At 36.8% G+C, this 20740-nt stretch overlaps 2 protein-coding genes across 3 annotated transcripts; one reads left to right on the top strand and one right to left on the bottom strand.

Annotated features, from left to right (window-relative positions):
* Positions 1-419: 419 nt before the first annotated feature.
* Positions 420-4878, bottom strand: LOC146452013 (B-cell lymphoma 3 protein homolog). Its single transcript, XM_085098265.1, has 5 exons — positions 4314-4878; positions 3152-3263; positions 2396-2786; positions 1605-1814; positions 420-1186 (listed from the first exon to the last, which is right to left on the bottom strand). Exons 1-5 carry the CDS (start codon positions 4798-4800, stop codon positions 1103-1105), a joined length of 1284 nt encoding a protein of 427 aa, XP_084954391.1. The 5' UTR covers positions 4801-4878; the 3' UTR covers positions 420-1102.
* Positions 4879-5599: 721 nt separating this feature from the next.
* Positions 5600-19734, top strand: LOC146452014 (ubiquitin carboxyl-terminal hydrolase 2-like). 2 transcript variants are annotated; one of them, XM_085098263.1, is made up of 12 exons: positions 5600-6637; positions 10899-10955; positions 12900-12996; positions 13685-13796; positions 14888-15001; positions 15218-15282; positions 15386-15489; positions 16229-16357; positions 16871-16949; positions 17469-17570; positions 18238-18364; positions 19449-19734. In XM_085098263.1, the coding sequence occupies exons 1-12, from the start codon at positions 5768-5770 to the stop codon at positions 19534-19536; spliced, it is 1944 nt and encodes a 647-aa protein (XP_084954389.1). In that variant the 5' UTR covers positions 5600-5767; the 3' UTR covers positions 19537-19734. The 2 variants fall into 2 exon arrangements, with proteins under 2 accessions (XP_084954389.1, XP_084954387.1); XM_085098261.1 differs by having other exon boundaries at positions 5605-6637; positions 16226-16357.
* Positions 19735-20740: the final 1006 nt, after the last annotated feature.

The following is a 20740-nucleotide window of genomic DNA, read 5'->3' on the forward strand; positions in this document are numbered from 1 at the left end:
AGCTAAGTTTACCAAAAGGCTATTTTTAAGTGATCTAGTAATTGTATGTTACATCTATTGATTATCTTAACAGTATTACCCTGTTAGCAGAGTTGCTTCAATCTTTTCTAGATAAGTTGCCCTCCTCTTTCCCAGCTCATCTAGGAAAGATTAAAGCGCCTCTGCTTGCAGGGTAACCAGTTTGTGCAGGATTGTCAAAAGTAACTGGCTGCCAGCAAACATATTAATTACCACCTACTCCCTCTCTTGGTCAGCTACGGTCTGTTTGGCATTTGCTGGCTATTTAGCATGGCATTTCTATGTTCAGCCATCTGGTTATTTTCAAAACAAATTTTCTGACAACCCCAAGCATGCCCTTGAATGGTTCTGTTTTGCAAACTAGAATGTTGCTGACTTTACCAATTCTGTTATTTTCAATGATACTATCTAACCTTTGATTGTATCCCTCAGTCTTGAAAATTTGAACTTGTTCAGTTGTTTTCTGAGATGCGTGCTCAGAATGTTGATTGCAGCAAGAAACAAATCCTAGGATAAGTGTTTGACTTTTCAGAGTTCACACAACTTTTAAATGCGTTAGTTACAGGAAAGGAACCAAACAAACGGCAGGGAAATAATTTATATGCCAACCCATAAATGTGGGTATGTTCAATAAGATACATCTCATTGCATAGCAATGGTACGTTATAAACCCAATTATGACTGTCTCTGTTGAAGGTAAGACAGTGCATGCAATAATTACCAATGACTAAAAAAATTGCTTACAGTTAACAATATTTTGGTAAAATAATTATATAAACAGACAACTTTGTATGAAACTATTAATGGTTATAAGAGTAATAGATTGGACGGTTTTGTGCAAAACTACATATAATTAATTAACATCATCTCTTGTGATTTGGCTTTAGTTTTTTGGGTATATACAGACCTGTCAATTAAACATGAAATTCATCTTTGACTTCATAAAATCTACAGACATGTGGATGTTATAACCTCATTGAAATAAATATTAAGTAGAACTTTGTTTTACTTCACTCATTTGGAACGTTAGGTTAAAAGTTGTAAAAAGGGAGACTAAAAAATGTTTTCTTTGCAATCAGGAAGTTTAAACATAAGTTGCCTTCAGCACTACATGTCTCTTGTCCTCATAGCTTGGTACCATAACTGGTGGAGCTTGTTGAAGAGGGATCTGTAATTTAATCAATATTAAAGTCAATGATTATTAAGATCAACATTACTTTTATCAAACAATGACTTAACATATTTAAATTATTGCTAAATAAGTCTGCCAGCTAAGATCCACGGGGGACCTGGGGGGGATTCCTGCTTTAGTAATATAGGTATGTGCGGCCCAAAAGGGTATGGTCTTTGAGACATTTGGGTCTGAAATAGGAGTGTGACCATTTGATCAAAGTTATGACTACAATTGAGCATTCCTTTCATCTGGTGTTTGTAATTTATTAACTAAGTTGCCTTACATTTCAATCTGTAAAATGTGATCAAATGAGTGCTGGTGAGCAATACTGTCCAAACATCTTTCTTATTGTTATAATTTGATCCAAGTGGAGATTAATTTATCTGGTGTAATTTATACAATATTCTCTCACCTCTTTGTATCTGCCAACTGTTCCCTTTGCGCTGGATTCAAGTTGCTGTCTAATCAACTGCATGCCCCTCCCACTTGCTATTTGGAGTGGAGTGCTTCCAGAGAAGGCTGACTCACTAGGGTCGGCACCACAGTTGAGTAGTTCACTAATGACGTCAACATTCTCTGCTTCTACTGCATGGTGGAGAGGTGTGCGACCACTTTTGCCATCCTAGGAGGAAAGTTTTTGAAAAACACAGTGTTATTTATTTTTTTATTTAAATAATGTGAGGCTCAGCAGATATTTTGTATATGAGTCAACAAATGCTTGAATAAGAAATACAGTGGAAAGATTGGAAGATTTGGAGAAAGAAAGGTTTGTTGCATTATTAGAGTGTCTCTGCTGGTTGTGATGGGGGGTTGGGTGGGGTAGGGAATTGGTGGGAATCGGGAAAGGGGGGTCCTTAGTTGGACTTCTGCAGTCAAAACAATAGAACAAATTAGTGTCTTTCGTACCCCGACTACAGGGGCGGATCCGGAAAACCATAAAGAGAGGACCGAAGAAATCCCCCCTCCCACCCCACTGAAATGAAATGAAAATTAATTCACATTCACAGATATTCAACAAAAGTTAAGGCTTCAGAACACAGACCTTAACAGGATTTTTAAAAACAATTGATTACATAATATCATTCAAAAGACAGTTACAAAATCCTTTTTAAATATACAGCTGTACAAGAAAAAAGGGGTGCCATGGCCCCCTCGCACATATAAGGTGTACTTGTTTTGAAAAATTTGTTGGCTAATATCTACCTTGCAATTGACATTTGCACCATGTTGAGCCAAACATCTTACAGTCCCGGCACATCGAGCAAATACTGCTTCATGGAGAGGAGTAAATCCACCAAAATTCTTTAACTCAAGGTCTACTCCATTTGCCACATTAAAAAGTTGTTCCAAGCATTCTGTATATGACCTTTGGCAAGCCAGATGAGTTGGTGTGTGACCATTTCTATCCGGCATGTTTGCGTTTGCACCAGCAGTTATCAGTTTTCCAACAATCTTAGCTTGTCCTGTTATTACTGCTAGGTGAAGAGGCGTCTGCTTAAGGTTGTTATAGATGTCCAGCGTCAAGCATGACATGAGGTCAATAAGGTATTCTATAAGCTTAGTATTGCCATGTGCAATAGCTATGTGAAGTGGCCTGTGTTGAAAAAATGAGTTGTTCAGTTGATTGAGTGGTGCAGAATATAAACAATAATAAAAATAGATCAACATAATCATCATCACCATCACTTTGATGATGATTATGATGATAATGATGATGATGATGATGATGACGATGATGATGACATTTTATTATAATATAATCAATTATTCAGTATTTTATTTATTGTTTTCATTTTAAATTGAATGTCTGATCTATAAGAGGGAATTAGGTTAGGGGATAGGGGTAGGGCATGAGAAAATGTGATCTGGAGAGTGAGGATGGGTGATCATTTACTAATTGAATAGTGGAAAGGAATTTCTCAGGGGTAATAGTGCGAGACTAAAATTGTGATTACTTACGTATCTCCATCTTCATCTTGAAGTGCAGCCAAGTGACATTCTGAAGCTGACAAGAGGCTCAGTAGCTTTGGCTCCGGGCTCATTGGTGTTCTAGGTTTTTCTGGTTCTGGAGCTAAACAAGAAGGAAAAGACTTGTATGTAAGTGGTGAATTGAAAACTGTTTCAACTTTCACACGACCACCAACCAATTGCTTAGTCAAATTCAAGCAAAAGAGACAAATATGGGGGGAAAATGAAGTGACATCCATTTGTACAAGGATAACAATATTCCAATGCAGGAATTACTTCTGAAGACAGCAAAAGATACCAGTTTAGAGAAATTTCTATGCTCATTTGCATCCTTCCAATAACTTACTTACTATAAGACAACACCAATTGTATCCAACTTCTCATTGTTGGAGGTTGGTGTTCCTGTGGAACAGCCACAGCCAACTATCATTAATCATCTCTAAAGTAATTGATTGACTGCAGAGCACATATCCGTAGTTAGTTGACTTCAGCTCGATAGCTTCTGCTGTGGTTGGAATTAATCCAAGTTTAGCTTTCTCACAGATCCAAATTTTCTGTTTTATTTGGGTTTTTTTTTTGTTTTGATTGGAGCAATATTGGCTTTGACCCAGAAGTGAGTGGGTTCCCTAACTTGGTTACATCTCAAATCAATTATTATGAATTATCAATAAAACACCCGCCAAAACAGTTTCTTTGAGCGCGATTGTCACGTGACAAAGACGGGAAGTTCGTAGAGGGTGGTGTCGAAAGGGAATTTCCCGGATAAGGAAGAATGAGTGAATTTGAAAGTAAAAATCACACACACATGAGATTGCATGTCGCCCCAGTTTCGAAGATACTTTAAAAATGTAGCTATTAAACGCGAACAAACTGAAGAAATACTAATTCTTGACATGTTTAAGTTCCATAAGCAAGGAATGGTATTTGCAGACTATGCAAATTAGTCGATGTCGCATTGTAATATAAACACTTGCCAATATTAAAACAAGAACTTTTATCATGCAATTTCATACAGTCGGCACAGGTTTCTTGTTGCTTTATTCCCTGTAAAACTTAACAATAAGTTAAGTACTAAGCTTAACTAAAAATACTTGAAAAAGTACAGTACACGTAATTTTCATTTGATTTTCTGTTGAATTGCGTGTTATCTTACCTTGTACTAAATTTGTCCTTGGTAGTATAGTTCGATGCCGTTTCGGGGAAGGTTCTTCCTTGGTTGAGTACAAAGAGTCCGAATTAACAGATTTTGTAGGAATTATAACATTCGTGGATGGTGTTTTACGCTTCTCTGTAAGTCTTTTCTTTACATTCTGATGACGTGAAGAACTTGCTGTCGTAGCAGAATTTCTACCTTGTTTTTGCTTGACAAAATCATCGTCTGATCGATGAGATATTTCCCCAACAGAAACCTGCGAATGAACTCTTGGATCATAAACCACCCCTGTTTGCCGTGTCATCGGGGAAACTCTCGCAGTTAGCTTGCGTTTGATCGCGTCTTTCGTCGTCATTTGAACAGAATCCGCCAGGTTCGTCCTTTCAACGGAAGTGAGATTTAGTCCATGTGCCGTAAAATCAACGGTAGTGATCTCCATCTGACAACTTTGATCAATAGTTTGGTCTGTGCTTGTACCGCTCACCATTTATCAGGGCCAAAATATCGCTACTTTTAGCGCTACAGCTTTTTGTAAATTGATGAATGTTAAAAGTGCAAGCACCCCCGTGATTCCCCGAGCAACTGCGGATGGTTAGAGAAGCTGTATTTTTAGCTCAACCATGTTGTAAGCCAATCAGAATAGAGAATGTTCAATGACAGGGACTTTCCCACTTTCGCTTTCAAGTGACTTCCTGTATTCACTTTTTATTTTTTCCGTGCGGATTTAAAAGTGTATCAATGCTAAAAGCAACGATCCTGCTTCAAGCTCTGAAGGTATATTTTTGGGAAATTCCCTTGGATGTGATCCCAAAATGGAATAGAATAGGAAAACATTTTTTGTGTGTTTTTAATAATGTACTTTGTTGGTCACGCAATAATTAGCGTGACTTAAGACTCTGTACTGCCTTCCCAGCTTCCTTTCTGATCTATCCCGCAAAACGTTTATTATTTTTCTTGCAATTCAACCATTTATTTGACGAGTGATCGTTGCCGTGACACTCAGATAAAACAACAATGTATCATTACCCATTTTTCCTATAATTTCAGACAATTTTATAAAATAATTATAAGAATTCTAGAAATTTCTTCCATGTAGGCCGGTTGCCCTAAAAAATTTGGCATCCTCATCTTAAACTTGCATATTATAAAACATATTCTCCTTGGAGTATTTATATAATAAAGTGGAAATTCTCGAGAATATACCAGATCTCGCTTTATTTTTTCCTTCTGTTTACCAAACATCCCGCAGCTCACCCCCGCAAGGTAAGTCTTGCAAATGTTTGGTTGCTATGACATCACAAACGAACTGTCAAGGTTAGTTTAGGGTCACGTGATCAAGCGGTAATGGCGGCGAGCTCAAGCAGAACTTTGCGTAAAGAAAGATTGTGTATTACTACACGAAAACTTGATGGTTGGTTTTTGTTAGAAAGGTCTGTCATTAATATCATATACAAATGTCCTTGGTAATGCATCGGAGCACTGCAATATCTTCGTCAAGTTTGCATCGGGGAACTGGCGGTTTGAAAACTTCGTATAATTCTGGTAACCGTACAGTAGCTGGTTCAAGTTCGGTTGGTACAACTTCGACGTATAACGCTTCAAGGACCGCAAAACAAGCACATTCCACGCTTCGTCGACCTCTTCCAAATGGCCCAGGTCCACTACCAGATCGGTTTAAGGTGGACACCGGTAGATCTGGTCAGTCTTCGACGGTGAAATATGTCGCTTCTGGATCTACTAGTACTACGAGGGATCGACCGTCGCATAATCACGTTAGCAATCAAAAATCTGCTATCGATTCTCCAAGTAACCGAAGGAAAGCCTCAAACGACTCTGGATATTTGAGTGGGGGAAGGGACAGTACTTTCCCAAATTTTAGATATGGAGATTTGAGGTCTAGTGGTCGAAAGTCGAAATCATTATCAAATCTTTCCTCAAAAGACGAAACGAACGATTTATCAAATGCATCCCCTTTCAGAACAAGGACTGATTCGTCAGCTACTCGTGTGGCTGGCCAGAAAGCAGGTTATCTCTACTCTCAGAAAAGTCGTGAACATGATCATTTAGACTCGAAACACACTTACAATACCAGCAGCGGAAGCAATATTTACTTATCAACAACACACTCTGACTACAAAGATCCAAAGGAAGATAAGAAGTCGCTGGCCAAGATCGGCCATTCTTATGTGTCCGACAAGGATTTATCCAACGGCTATCCTGGCAAGAGTTACAGTGCGCGTAAAGAGACCATAACTGCGATACCTGGAAACGATCTCAAATGTCCAAGGAAGTCGTCGTTGAGTTCATCAAATTCATCTCCCTCGGTAAGTAAATATATGCTAATGAAAAGTTACGCTACACGTATAAGCTGAGGTTATTGAAGCATATTATTAGAAAATTTAAGTTAACAGTTTATTGTTTTTGTTGTTTCATTATTACAAGTACATGTGCTACATCAGTAACAGTTCAAGTTACACATCAAGATGTAAAGTGATTTTTTGCGATTGTTAAATAAAAGATTAATTTCGTATCATATCATGTTCCAATCAAAAAAAAAAAACATTGTCAAAGAACAGCGACAAAGCTTTTCTCACGCGCCATTTTGCAACTCCACTTGTTACTTTACACCTGAATTGTCTCTGGACAAGAGAATTTTTGCCATGGTATAATATTGTTACCATAGAAACTAAACCATCATGATGAAATTTATTGTTGAATGTACCACAATACCAGGTAGCGCAGCTGTTCAGAAAAGTATGCAGCAGACTATTGTCACATTTTCATGGTCAATGTTGATTAGCCAAACTTTTTAACTCGCAGATTTAATCAAACGTTTGGTAGTTGAACATCCAAATATTTCCATTCATTCAATATAATTTGCTGCAATATAAAACTATCAGTCAAAATTGCAGGAGTACAACGACTAATTTGGCTTCTGAAAGAACCTGATTTTCATGAAAAAAGCTGATAAAACTGTGATGTTGTCAGCTGAGTTGTTAAAATATTATTTTAGGAATGTGTATGGAAGTATCATTAACCACACATAAGAACCAGACAAGGTATTAATGTTTTTTTTTGTTTTCTTGATTGATGGGTATAAGTAGATCTAGGCAGATGTAAACTGATATATAATTTTTGGGAGGGAGAATGGTGAAAATGTTATGTAAAAATTAAAACCTGAATGAACCTGTGATTATTAAAACAGTTTTAGGAATGAGTGAGGTTTTTAGTTTTCCAAACAATTCCTTACATGTACAAGTGATGTATTGTATTGTGGGAATCCTTATCATGTTTAGCCCGGCTTCAAGGAGCTCTGACTCACTCAGGTGGACTTATCATGTTTTTGAACTTCTTTGTTGTGCTAATTTTGTTTCTAGTTTTGAATTCTCTGATAAGCTAAGTATAGGAATGGTAATGTTCTGCCTTGAAAACAGTTTGTCAGATTAAATTATAAGTTCTCAACATAAAAAATGACCAATAACATCTCAACTTTGTTGACAAATCAGGTTAACAACGAGAGACATATATACCACCTACAGTGGAACCTCGAGTTAACGAAGTTTCTTGGGACCAGCCAAATTTGTTTGTTAAATTGAGGGTTTGTTATATCGAAAACCTCGATATAACAATCTTGAGGGGAAATTAACAAAATGTTCGTTATATCGAGGTCATAGTTAATGATTGATTTTTAACACAGGTGACTTCTGTCATGCAATTCAATGCTATTTTGGTCACCCAGAAGTGCCGTGTTTCGGAGAGGCAATTCATTTAGTATGCTGGCTTTCAGTAGTAATTGTTTTCACTTTGAGCAGACGCACAGCTTTTGTTTACAAAAACACGGCACTTTCAGAGTGTTGATCTGTTCAGCGTTTCTCTTCTGTCGCGTGTTGACATTGCAATTCGTTATATTGAGGTAGATTTTACGTTTGGGCTTCCGGATTATGTTCGTTTTATCGAAGAATTCGTTATATCGAGGTTCTATTCCATACATTTTACTGTATCTTTGGCTGGGACATTAAGAATATCGTTCGATATATCGAAGACTTCGTTAAATAGAGGTTCGTTAAATCAAGGTTCCACTGTACTGACGTTCCACAATTCATTTGACTCTGAAGATGACTTCCGCTAAGGTTGTCAAAACGTCAGTCAATTAGTCACCTCAGGACTACACTCACCTGGATGATCATAATTTACTTATAAAAACTATTTCTCATGTATGGCAACCTGAATGTATAAGAACATGTATCTTATTGGATGTTTTGGCGTGTAGTATCAATGTCTATATTTTTACTCGTCGTTTGTATTTTGACTTGCCTGTGTGCTTTTCCCCTATCATATGGCAATGTATTAAGTGGAGTTGGATAATAATTTTCCTTATCATAGAACATAACTCCTTGGCTTGCAAATATGCAAAATTAGTTTGAGCTATACTTTGTACACCAAACCAGGATTTGAAGATAATTTAGTGGAAATTGTGTCATGTGGCTATGTGTATTTATAATCATCAGTTTTTATTTCTTCACGTCTTTAGTTGAGAAAAAATAATCAGGTATAATCAGCCAACTTTGAATAACATCTTTATGGAGCACATGCAGTACATCAATATGTGCTAAACCACAGGGAATGTTTCTTTAAAAAGCCCTTGTCAAACGGCGCATGATAGTTGATGATAGTCGATGATAGTTAAAGCGCACGTGCTCGTTTGACCACCAAGTATCATGCGCTATCATAGACTATCATCAACTATCATTCACTTTGACCGTGTTAAAATTCTTCATGATAGTTGATGATAGTTTTTCCCGTTTGACCACGCACATGATAGTTGATGATAGTTCTTCGGTCAGCTGTTTTCTCCACCAGCGCTCTCAAGATTAATTTTCAGGTAGTTCTTCCAACAACTGAAGGAAAACGAAGCAGACAGCTGCTTTCTTTCGCCGCGAAAAATTCATCCCTGCAAAGTTTTGTTTGTGATGTAGACACTCGACAGGTGCCTGACATTAGAAGCTCACGGTAAAACTATCATCAGCTATCACAAGTTTCTTTGAGCCGTTTGACCACCTGCTTGATTGTTGATAATGGTGGATGATAGTTTTGACTATCGTCAACTATCATCTACTATCATGCGCCGTTTGACCAGGGATTAATAGGGTGAAATGTTGAATCAATTGGGTAGTTTTGACTGACTGTTGCTAAAACCGTCAACAGTCAGTGGAAGAGGAGGCATTAGGTCTGAGTGGTTTGGGGTTCTGAGGTCCTAGATTCAAGTCCTGCTCTGGCCACTACATTAATAATTGTTTTTCAGTAACCCCGAGTTTAACTCCTAATGACCACACTGGTAATAGCCAGCTCACTGGTGTACCCAGTAGGGTGGTGACAACAGTGCATGGTAGACCTTCAGCTTAGTGGTCAGCCTGAGTCCTCTACATTCCCAGACATTCTCTCAGAGTCTCCTCCTCCCTACCCCCCCCCCCCCCCTTCCTTAAAAAACAAAAAACAATGGCCTTGGCAACCCTGCTTTTAGTTATAGCATCAATGTTCAATGCTTGTGAAAGGGTGTTCTAGTTGTGGTCATCTTTCACTCCAAAGTATGAACATCATCGTCATCAATAACCAACTGGTCTGCCTCCTGCCAGTTGGGATTCTTAACCATAATTATTATGTTCTATAAATATTTGTTTCTGTCCTGTTTATTTCATTATCTCTGAAAAGTCCCCCCAGGGAAGAGGATAGTTAATCTTTAAATATTTTTAAACACCTATTGTACAGGTGGAGTGTTAAAAAACAGAAAATTGTTTTACAAATTACCAGTTTTCAAATCACTTGATAATATTATACAAACAAATCTTTTTTAGTAATCAATTATTTATGTTCACCTCTGGTTTGTCTCTCTTTTGGGTTATATTCTTAATCTTTTATTCTGTGCATAGAATCATGTTAAATTTATTTAGTACTTACAACCCATACAATTTTTGCTAGAAAATAAAATTGTTTCTTATTTTGAACTTGTTACCTCATATTGGCATTTAACTCTTTCCAAATTTATTTGTGAATACATCAGACGTTTTGATGGAATTCTGCCAATTTACTAACAGGTACATTTGTCAGATATTTAAATTAGTTTGTACATTTTGCATATTTCAATATATTTAGTAATAATTCCTACATGTAACTACAGTTGTAGTTGATGCGTAACTTAAAATGTATTGCAGTCCACTTAATTCCTAAACCACGGCAACAGTTCTTCATTACTGTGATTTATTGTACTGCAGTTTTGGAGTTTTGATGACATTAGTTTTTCAATCCATTATAATTGATCCATTGAGACACAGTCAGCAAACTGCAGTGGCCTCTGAAGGTGAATTTGTTCTCGTTTTGGGAATTTACTTCTGTATTTTGTGGGTGTTTTTGGCCAAACGAAACTTTCAATCGTTCAAAGATGTACCATCCCACGTTAGTGGACGACGAAAGGCTGTTTCCAACTTCAAAAGAATTGTAGTGGTAAGCTGATTGTCTTGGAATTCAACTGGGAAATGTTATGTCTGGCATCAAGTTTTCCCAATGACCAATGTTTTCTTTCTTTTGTAGCCAACTGGAAGAGGCAGCTCTGATGGTTTGGTAGGTTTGCGTAATTTAGGAAACACGGTAAGCATCATTACAACTTACTTATACCTAAGATATATTTAAAGGAAACTTTTGACAATAATCATTGTTGTAATGCTTCTTCCAAAAGGGACATATATGGCTTTTTTGGCCAAGAAATTGAACAGTATTGCTTTGAATTAATGCCAAGTTTTAGTGTCATGTAATATTGATTTCTAATGTTAAACGCTATTAACTATGTTCTAAAATTTGATGACAATTTTTAGTGACAGTTTGATATTGTGGTTAAATCCTTTAAAATTCAGTCATTGGGTTTAAGCAAATACAGATCCACCTGACATATTATAACATCATACCTGACAATCTATCAATCTATAGTGCATTAATCTTAGTGCTATATAAATTTAATTTATTATTATAAATTAATATTATTATTATTATTATTATTATTATTATTATTATTATTATTATTATTATTATTATTATTATTATCAGGCAAGTTTGAAGCATATTTCTGACTTTTTTGGCAAAATTTAAAACCAAACGCCTATTCAGGAATCCCTTCAATATTTGCCAAACTTGGGAGTCAAGAGATGAAAAACTGTCCTAGATGGGAAAATCTTCACTATATGGAAAACTGGTCAAAATTAATGTGAATCAGTAGTTAAGAATGAGTTTCCAGTATAAATATATCTGTCCATTTTCCAGTCTCAAACAAGGGAAGATCAGATTAATGGAAAGTGGTCTTTAAATTCACATTTTAGGCAGGTTTTGAAATCAGAACAGTTCTTTAAGGCTATGTAATACAGAGAACTTTTTCTTGCAACTTGTTACTCGACAAATGTTGTGTTATAAGATGTGATTGTTCACAACTTGCAACGCAACATTTGTTGCCTGACAATTCAGGGTCTGTTCTTCAAATTAAAGCAGTACTTAAAAATCCAGACTTAGCCAGTTTCAACTGTTCAATTAGTTTATGAATGCCGATTCCCGTATTATTTTGTCTTTTTTCCTAAGATTTGTGCACTTAAAACATCTTGAAGTGACACAGGCCTCTTGAAATACCATCGATTTTGCTGTCTACAGTCTATTACCTGCCAATTGCATTACTAGAAGTGAAATATTTGATTAAATTATATTGATATTTTGTACTGTCAGTAACATTGGACTTTTGTCTCCCCCCCACCCGTCCCCACTCATCCTGGAAGCAAGCAGAGGGACCCATCCCATGTTGCCTACTTATAACGTTACCACAAAACATCTTTATACAATGCTAAAAATTAGCAGTGCAGATGTATTTTGAGCAAATGAATCACAAACGTCAGGTTAACTCTTAATCCTGGAATTGAATAAAAAAATCTAAAACTTGTTATGCAAAAATTACAGAGAGATTTAGGGCTAAACGTTTCGGAGTCATCTTAACTCATTATCAAGAGAAATTAAGTTTGTGAACGCGGACATTTAAATAGGTTAGAGCTGAAAATGAACATACTAATAGATGGTTTAACTTTATTAGTATGTTACAGTCAACCCAGGTCACGCGTGAACAGTATTTCCAAGAATGAAATGAACATTCAAATTTCTCTTTGTAATGTCCAACGTGTGAATGGAATGTTGGACATTTCTCTGGAAATTGTTCCGAAAAAGACGCATTAACTGAAAAAAAGATTCAAAATACTTGGGAAACAATTGTTATTCTTGAAATATTCAATTTTGCAATGTAAAGAAAAATTCATAGCTTTATACCGTCAATAAGCTAGGGAAATTTATACGGGAACTCTGAAATCTCGTTGGCGATTTTCAAAACTGACATGTAAATTTCAAAACTCTGTTCAAATTTCAAAAGTATCGTTCACGCGTGACCTGGGTTGATTGTAATTTCTCTTGATAATGGAGTCAAGATGACTCCAAAATGTTGAGCCCTAAATCTCTCTGTAATTTTTGAATGTCTTTGCTTGAGCAAAACTTGTTATGTTTTTTTTACAGTGCTTCATGAATTCTATCCTTCAATGCCTGAGCAACACACCACCATTAATGGAACAACTGCTGAGAAGTCCTAGCATTAAGGGCAAGCTTGTTCAAGGTGCTTATTAGCAAAGTGATAGCTGGCATACATGTACATATTTGTCCTGGTAGATCATACAGAAGTTGCTGATAGGTTGCTGCATGTGTCTATTAAGGCCAAGAAACAGATTAAACAACTTAAAACAAAATAGCAATGTTGACTGATGTTTCATTGACTCCATGTCATCATTTTCAAAGTTGCCATCGCTTGTTTTTATTTTAAATTGTTTATCAAAAACCTCTGTTAAACAAATTGTAATTTCTGTAAGATAGGCTTGTCCGAATTTCTTCCATAGATAACTAAATTTGTGTATAGATGACAGGTGACCTACATAGCCATGCAATGCTTCAGAGTAGGGCTAGTTTATACAAGTACTCATCTTAATACTGATCTGGCTTGCTAGACTAGAGGTATGTAAAATCCTTTGAGCCCAAAGCTGTATGCTGAAAATTAATGAAGCTGGTGACAGAGGAAGTGAAGCAACAGATTGTTGAAACCCAGAAATTTGTTTCGTCGCTCTAGATCTGTCATTTTTAATAGATTAATTAAATGTAATTCCAATAATTAACCATGTATGACGTAGCATTTGAAGGTTATATATTAATGATATGTGCATTTGACAAATAAAAAAAATAGCTCAGACCTAGAAGCGTGATTTTGTTTTCTTGTTTTTGACACAATAATCATTTCAGTTTTTGTTCCACAGCATTTGCGGATTTGATCAAGTCAATGTGGAAGTCAGGCAGTGCTGATGCTGTTTCTCCTCACACATTCAAGACTCAGATCCAAAGATTTGCTCCGCGATTTATGGGTTACAAGTGAGTTTTTTTTTTATCGTCATGCCTTGGAAGCGCCAGGCTTTATCTGGGAAGCATTTGTTTATAACAATAGTCAACCTTTGACATGAATAATAAGGGTACTTAAACTTCCCATTGAATAGGAAACAATTATTGGGGTACTTTTCTTCAAGCCCAGCAAATCATTTCAAATGCTGAAAATCTAACTAGAAAAGATGCCATCTCCAACAGATATATTGTACCTGAATTTTAGACACTGGTTAATGGATATTTTTTGCATGCCAGTCTATTCTATTTCCCTCGGCTTCTAGACTGTCATCAAGCATTTCATGAATGTGACATTTTTCTGAAAGCTTTTCCAGTTTTTTTTTCTTTTTTTGGCTGTGTCCACTACGCCATGATTTGTCTGAATTTACTTTCTTTCTGATACTTAACACACTACATGTAATCATTCATCTCTCATACGCCAACCTTGCTAAACAAATTACATACATCATCATCATCATCATTGCATTTTATGTGTATAACAAATAATTATTACAAATATACAGCAAGTTGTTAGATGAGGAGACCTCAGGAAACCACCAGGCTTATACTTGGAGAGGCCACCTCTACATCACAATATTAAACAAGATAAGGGCTGCGAAGGAGTGCGGCAGAATCTAACTCAGAAATTATTATCTACAGAAGCGGGCTGTGCGAGCAGTTACAAATTCAGAATATCGAGCACATGCTGCTCCTCTTTTTTCTAAACTGAAACTTTTAGACATCTTCCAAATCAATACCAGGTCGATATTGCTAAATTCATGTTCCGCTACCACAATAATCTGCTGCCTCCCCTTTTCCTCAATCTGTTTATGACGAACAGTCAAGTCCATTAAAATGACACAAGAACAGCCGGTAATTATCGTGTGCATTCCTGTCACACGAACATCAAGAAATTCACAATTCTTTACCAAGGACTTAGGGTCTGGAACTGTCTTCCTGCCTCTCTTACCAATTTGTCTAGCTATCCTATGTTTACTACCGTACTAGTCCATCCATTGAAGTTGTCTTGTAGAATTTCATCATTGTTCAACTAGGGATTTTACTTTAAATTTGTTTATTTACAGCCAGCAAGACGCACAGGAATTTTTACGCTTCCTTTTGGAAGGACTACACGATGACTTGAATCAAGTTAAATCCAAGCAGAAGTACACACAGTGTGAATTTTCAGACTCCCTCAGGTAGGATATGCTTCATTATTTACACTGTAATGTTCTGGCTAGATAACAAACCGAGAGGGCAAGTGATGAACGCGTCATGAAATTTGTATGTATTTGTGTTGTTTGGATGTTTCGCTGATGAAACCTTTGTTTTTTCATCAATTTTAATTTTGTCACTGGGAATATCAATTGAAAGTTAGTATTAATAATATCTTCATTGTATTTTGTAACTTTCAGTGACCGCGAGATCGCAGAAAAGTCATGGCAAAGTTATCTTTCACGGGACAAAAGTTTAATGACTGGTAACTCATATTTTCCCCTTGTCAGGCTTATTACTGTTATCATTTAAAGCCGCCGATTGATCTAGAAAGTGTATTTACATTTTATTGTCCTTACCTCCTCCAGATCTGTTTGTAGGACAGTTAAAAAGCAAGTTGACATTCTATTCATGTAATCACACATCTGTCACTTTTGATCCATTTTGGGACTTATCGTTACCTATTCCACGCGTAAGTATATCATTTTCTAAGTCTTTCAAATCTCCTTTATGACATAGTTAGCCAGCACAGAATATTGGCATTTTCGTCAACCTGATTGGTTCGTTATCGGGGTACTTAAAACAATATAACATAACTGCTATCTTTAGAAAGTCTGCATTTCCCAAAGGAATAAAAAAATTCTACAAGTTCACCTTTTCATGCTTTTGAAAAAAATAATTATTTTTCCTTGGTTAATTATTAATAATTTATTATTAATTGCAGGCATAAAATTGGTAGAAAAAAATTACAAAAAAACAATTGAGCGGCTGAGAACATAACAGTGATGTTGTACGTCAAATTTTGATGACTCAATATTTTGCATCATTTTTCTAGAAAACTCACCTTATTAAACCAGTGGGGAAAAAACAGCAATTTTGAAGGTCACATACTAAAAACTCACACTTTTGAGTAAAGTGAAAAATCAGCCTAAAATTTGACATAAGATGGTTAACTATCTTACAATGAATTAATTTTAGGCTGTCAGCAACTTTTTGTTTTGCTCAAAAGTACCTGAATTTTTGTATGCGGCCTTCAATTTAATCAAAATGAACACTGCTGCGTTGTTTTTTTTTGGTCCAAAACATTTGTTACTTTCTTTCCTTTTACTAGGAAGTGTACTAAAGGTTTCATAATGGTTCTGTCCAAGATTATTGAAATCAATGCCATAAACTAATCAGCTTGTATGCTATCTTTGTTTGTTTGACAGAAGTCTGGCTCTTCATCATCTTCTTCCTTGGCTGGGAGAAGATACAGTGCAGCTGATGATGGTGATGTTGACATCATAGACTGCATGCAGTCTTTCACCAAAGAGGAAGTTTTGGATGGTGATGAACAGCCTGTAAGTTCTTTTTTATTCCCCTTTCATATTGTGAGTTAACACCTTCATTGTAAATAAATAAATCAATTGACTTTGCTTAACAAGAGGGACATATAACAGGCTGTTACAACTGACAAACCTGTGGCCCTCAGATTCCTGATCGAATTGGGATTTGAATGTTGGTTTTTGGAGAGAGGGGGGAAACTGGAGTATGCCAACAAAAGCCTTTCGGAACAAGGAGAAGAACCAACAACAAACTCAACCCAGATATGATAGTCATGCCAGGAATCGAACCCGGGGCACATTGTTGTCATCTTAGCCTCCTGTGCAGACGCTCTTTGGGCTTGTCACATATTCATTCCTTCTCCATGTGGGGAGGAATGAATGGGTGTCAAGCCCAAAGAACGTCTGCGATAGAGGCTAGTGTCATCTATGAGTGTTAACATGTACCAGGGGGGAGATCAGACAGATTCAGCTTGAGTTAATCCAGCAATACTAGTTTTAACTGACTACCATCTTATTTTTCTCTCACAGACGTGTGACAAGTGTAAAGCCAAGAGAAAAGCAACAAAGAAGTTCTCAATCCAGAGATTTCCACAGATACTTGTCCTACGTATCCTCTGCACTGTTCATGGTTTTGTCCGTAGTCACCCTTATTAGCTGCCAGATCACTTTGTGCTCATTGTGTGTAAAGGCAGCTTTTTGACAATACAACTTTGTTGTATGTGACATGTTGACAACCACCTTGTGATACAAATTATTTCGCGTAAATCGAAGTTACAACTAGTCATGCACAACACATAAAATGTCATAGGATTTTGAAAAAATTAATGTTGGAGGGGGGGGGGGGGGGATAGTCTTGAAATTTTGGTGGGGACGTTCCTGATACCAGTTAAGACCAAAGTAAATAATTTTCAATACCCTTTTCCAGACAGAAATCAATAACAGATTTTTATCTTACCTGTATATCAAGAAATGAGAATCCATGTTGATATGTTTGTTGTTTAGAGTTATATGGAGAAACTTGTACATGTACTCAGTGATTTGGATTGGGATAAACATGGAAGTACTTTTTTAAGGATAACTGAATTTTGCATTCCATCTGCACTTGGTCCTTGACACTTCATCACAGATTTGAAGCGTTTTTCTGGATTCAGTTTTCGCTCAAAGCTGCAGTCAAATGTGGATTTTCCTATGAGGCTAGATCTTGCAAAATTTTCTTCAGATCCAGAAAGTAGGTTTACAACGTCTATATGTTCCATTGTTTTAACTGTAGCTTGGTTATTTGACCAATCACAGCAAATACTAAAATGGAATGAGCCAATCATATCACAAAGCAAAAACATTTCACCAGAGTGTCAACAGCGAGAAATCATTCATCCAATGCCAGCCATGCAAATGCATGTAAGCCAAGCTCAGGAAAACCTGCAATTAGTTCCAAGTATAAGAAAATGTGCAACTGGTGCCAAGCTTGGGAGTTTGGGACTCTGTCCTGTTACTCCCCCCTACCACACCCTCTCTCTTCTTTGTAACTTGTTTGCTATCTGTTGTTGTTGTTTTTTCTGTATATTTTGTTGGGTTTTGTCACCATTCAATAAAAAAAATTGTTTTTGGTTGTCTCGTGGGACAAAGTACATGAAACTTAATGGCGGGCGTAAATGCTATCGTCAGACAGTAAAATACTGAATGTGACTGGGCTGAAGGTCTGGTGTTAGCAACTCACCCCTGGTCGGCTGTCCTAAAAAAAATTCACAAATATCGCAGACACTAAAAGTCTCAAAAATGAATTAATATACTGAACATAAATGTGTAACTAGCAAACATATTGCACCTAAACACACCAGAGAGATAAAATATTGCCTGCGAATATGAAGTAACCAAATTTTTCTGTCTTCTTGCAGAAGTAAAGTCAGTACCATACTCCTTATATGCTGTCTCAAACCACTCAGGAAGCACATATGGAGGGCATTACACGGCGTACTGTAAACACCCCATAAGCAATGAGTGGCACTGCTTCAATGACTCACGGTAAGGTGCTCTATGTAAAGTGGTTTGATTTGTCTTGTCAGGTTCTTTCACCATTGGTGCCATTGTAGCCAGTTTGTAGGTGACAATTATGGAAATTCAAAAACTTGAACTGCCTTCTCTACAAAGCTGGTCTCTGAGAAATTTCAATTTCATTTGTTTTGGTCTTTAAGCAATTCAATTTTCTTTGCTTGATGTTTTATGGGGGTTTGGGGTGAAAAGGGCCATGTCGTATAAGGAGTAACAGCATTTCAGAATTTACAGTGGTTTCCTGGCACTAAGAGTGTTCCTTGGCAAAAGGGTTTTTATACGTTAACAGTTCAAAGGGTCATGGAGAACTGACTAGTTGTATTTATGCAAAGGATTTGACTGGGAGTTGGCTAAAAAATCTGGGCATTGTAAGAGAGTGAAAAGCCTGAGCAGGGGACTCTCAGGTGAAAATAGGTACACATTGGGTACATGTGGGTAGTGCTGTGTACATGCTGCAGACCTGTTTGTTTACGGACACTCACTCACTCGCTCTTGCATGCCTGACGACGTAGTAGGTACTATACAGTGCACTACCCACAAATATGAAGGGGATAATAAATTGTTGTACCTTTGTGGATTGGTGCTGCTTAGGGTATGAAAATCTAAAGCGACCAGGGTTAGAATCAGAGTATTGGGTCAAACAATTTGACAGCAACTATTAGTCATCAGCTGATTTAGTACCTTTTAGGGTGAAGGTAAATTTGCGACACACCAGCAAAACAAGATGCTGGTACAGTGGACCCTCTCCTTACGGACACCTCTTTAATCCGGTAATCCCATATTAAAGAGGTTTGACTGTACCTGTTAGGGTGTTTTTCAAAACTTTCCAACATGCACCTTAATGTCATTTTTGTGAGAGTTCCCTCTAGGCTAACTGGTACATATACTGGTAAGCATGACTACATGATGCCACACAGTGCACCAATGGACAATCTTGTAGCCCTGTGTGTTGACAATTTTGACTGACAGTGTCTAGATTACAGTAGTTTTGTCCTCACTTATGTTTAACTCTGCATGGTCATTTGTAAACCTACTACCTTTTTTTCTTTCCTGTTAGGGTCGATGCTATGTCTTCGTCAAGAGTGCGGGGAAACCAAGCTTACATCCTCTTCTACCAGAAAGTAAACCAAGAGTCCTCGCTCTGATGCACAGTTTAAATACAAATGCTGGCATTTGTATTGCATCATGATATGCAATCTTTTTCCTTGTTGCTTGACATTTTTACTTGATTGTACAGTGTATATACAGTAGTTAGAGATGTGTTCACAAAATCCAGCAGCATCATTTCTGCGAAATGATTTTTTGTGCATTGATAGTGAGAATAAAGTTCAACTGGTGTGACAGTTTGTTGGTTTAGAGTGGGATTAATTTTATTTTGGGAATGAAATTTGAAGATATTTTCATGTTTCTACAAAGGTATTTTTTCACTTTAACTACATTTTCTAATACCTTTGATCAAGGTATCTTGTAAAATTATGTTCTTCTTAAAAGATAGATATTTTGAGAGAGTTGTTCACAAGTCCACTTAAAATTCTTTTTCACTGTTTATACTGACGTATCATAATGCATGAAGAAAAAATGTGTTGGTGAGTTCTGTTTTGACTACTGTATAAAGTCTGAAATGGTTTAGTGTATCTATGTGTTTTTATTTTGAAACAATAGAATATTTATGAGATTCGAGTGCAGAATTTTGTAATAATATATTTGCAACCGAGCGATGCAAAATGCATTGTGAATAAATTATTGCACCTACTAAAAGTCTAATCTTTTGTAGTTTTGTTTTCTAAGCTGTAATGTCTACATTTAGCTTGCTTTACTATTTTAGTTGTTATCAAAAATTGTTCTTAGCATTGACAAGGAAAAAAAACTTGGATCGTGGAAGGTGGGGGGTGGGGGGGGGGGGCGGTGCGCCTCTGAAGGTTTGGTGGAGGCATGGGCAATAGGAAACATGGGTTTCGACTAAATAAATATTACATTTATCTCACATAAAATTGAATTACTCACAATGAAGTAGTTTTTAGTCTTTTCTGGTCGTTTCTCCCCATTTATTCCTCGCGAAGCGAGGTTAATAAATTTGTCGGGCCGGGCCGGCCCGAGCGGAGCTAAGCCGCGCGAATTCAAGCGAAAAATATATTTATATATTTCGTTGAAGGTGTCCGCACTGTTGCCTAGCAACAGTGAAAAACAAAGTATGAATGACGTCAGACTGTCTGGCGTCGTCTGGAGCAAAATTTGCATACATTGGGAAAGCTTGCGTGCCGGGTCAAATTTCAACTGCAATGTTCATCAATATTCACTGGGTACAGAACTATCTCTCCAGAATCTTTTCCCTTTCTTCCAGAAATCTTT

Source organism: Pavona decussata, unplaced genomic scaffold, assembly GCF_977016875.1.
Source record: "Pavona decussata unplaced genomic scaffold, jaPavDecu1.1 SCAFFOLD_381, whole genome shotgun sequence".
In the NCBI taxonomy this organism is placed as follows: Eukaryota; Metazoa; Cnidaria; class Anthozoa; order Scleractinia; family Agariciidae; genus Pavona; species Pavona decussata.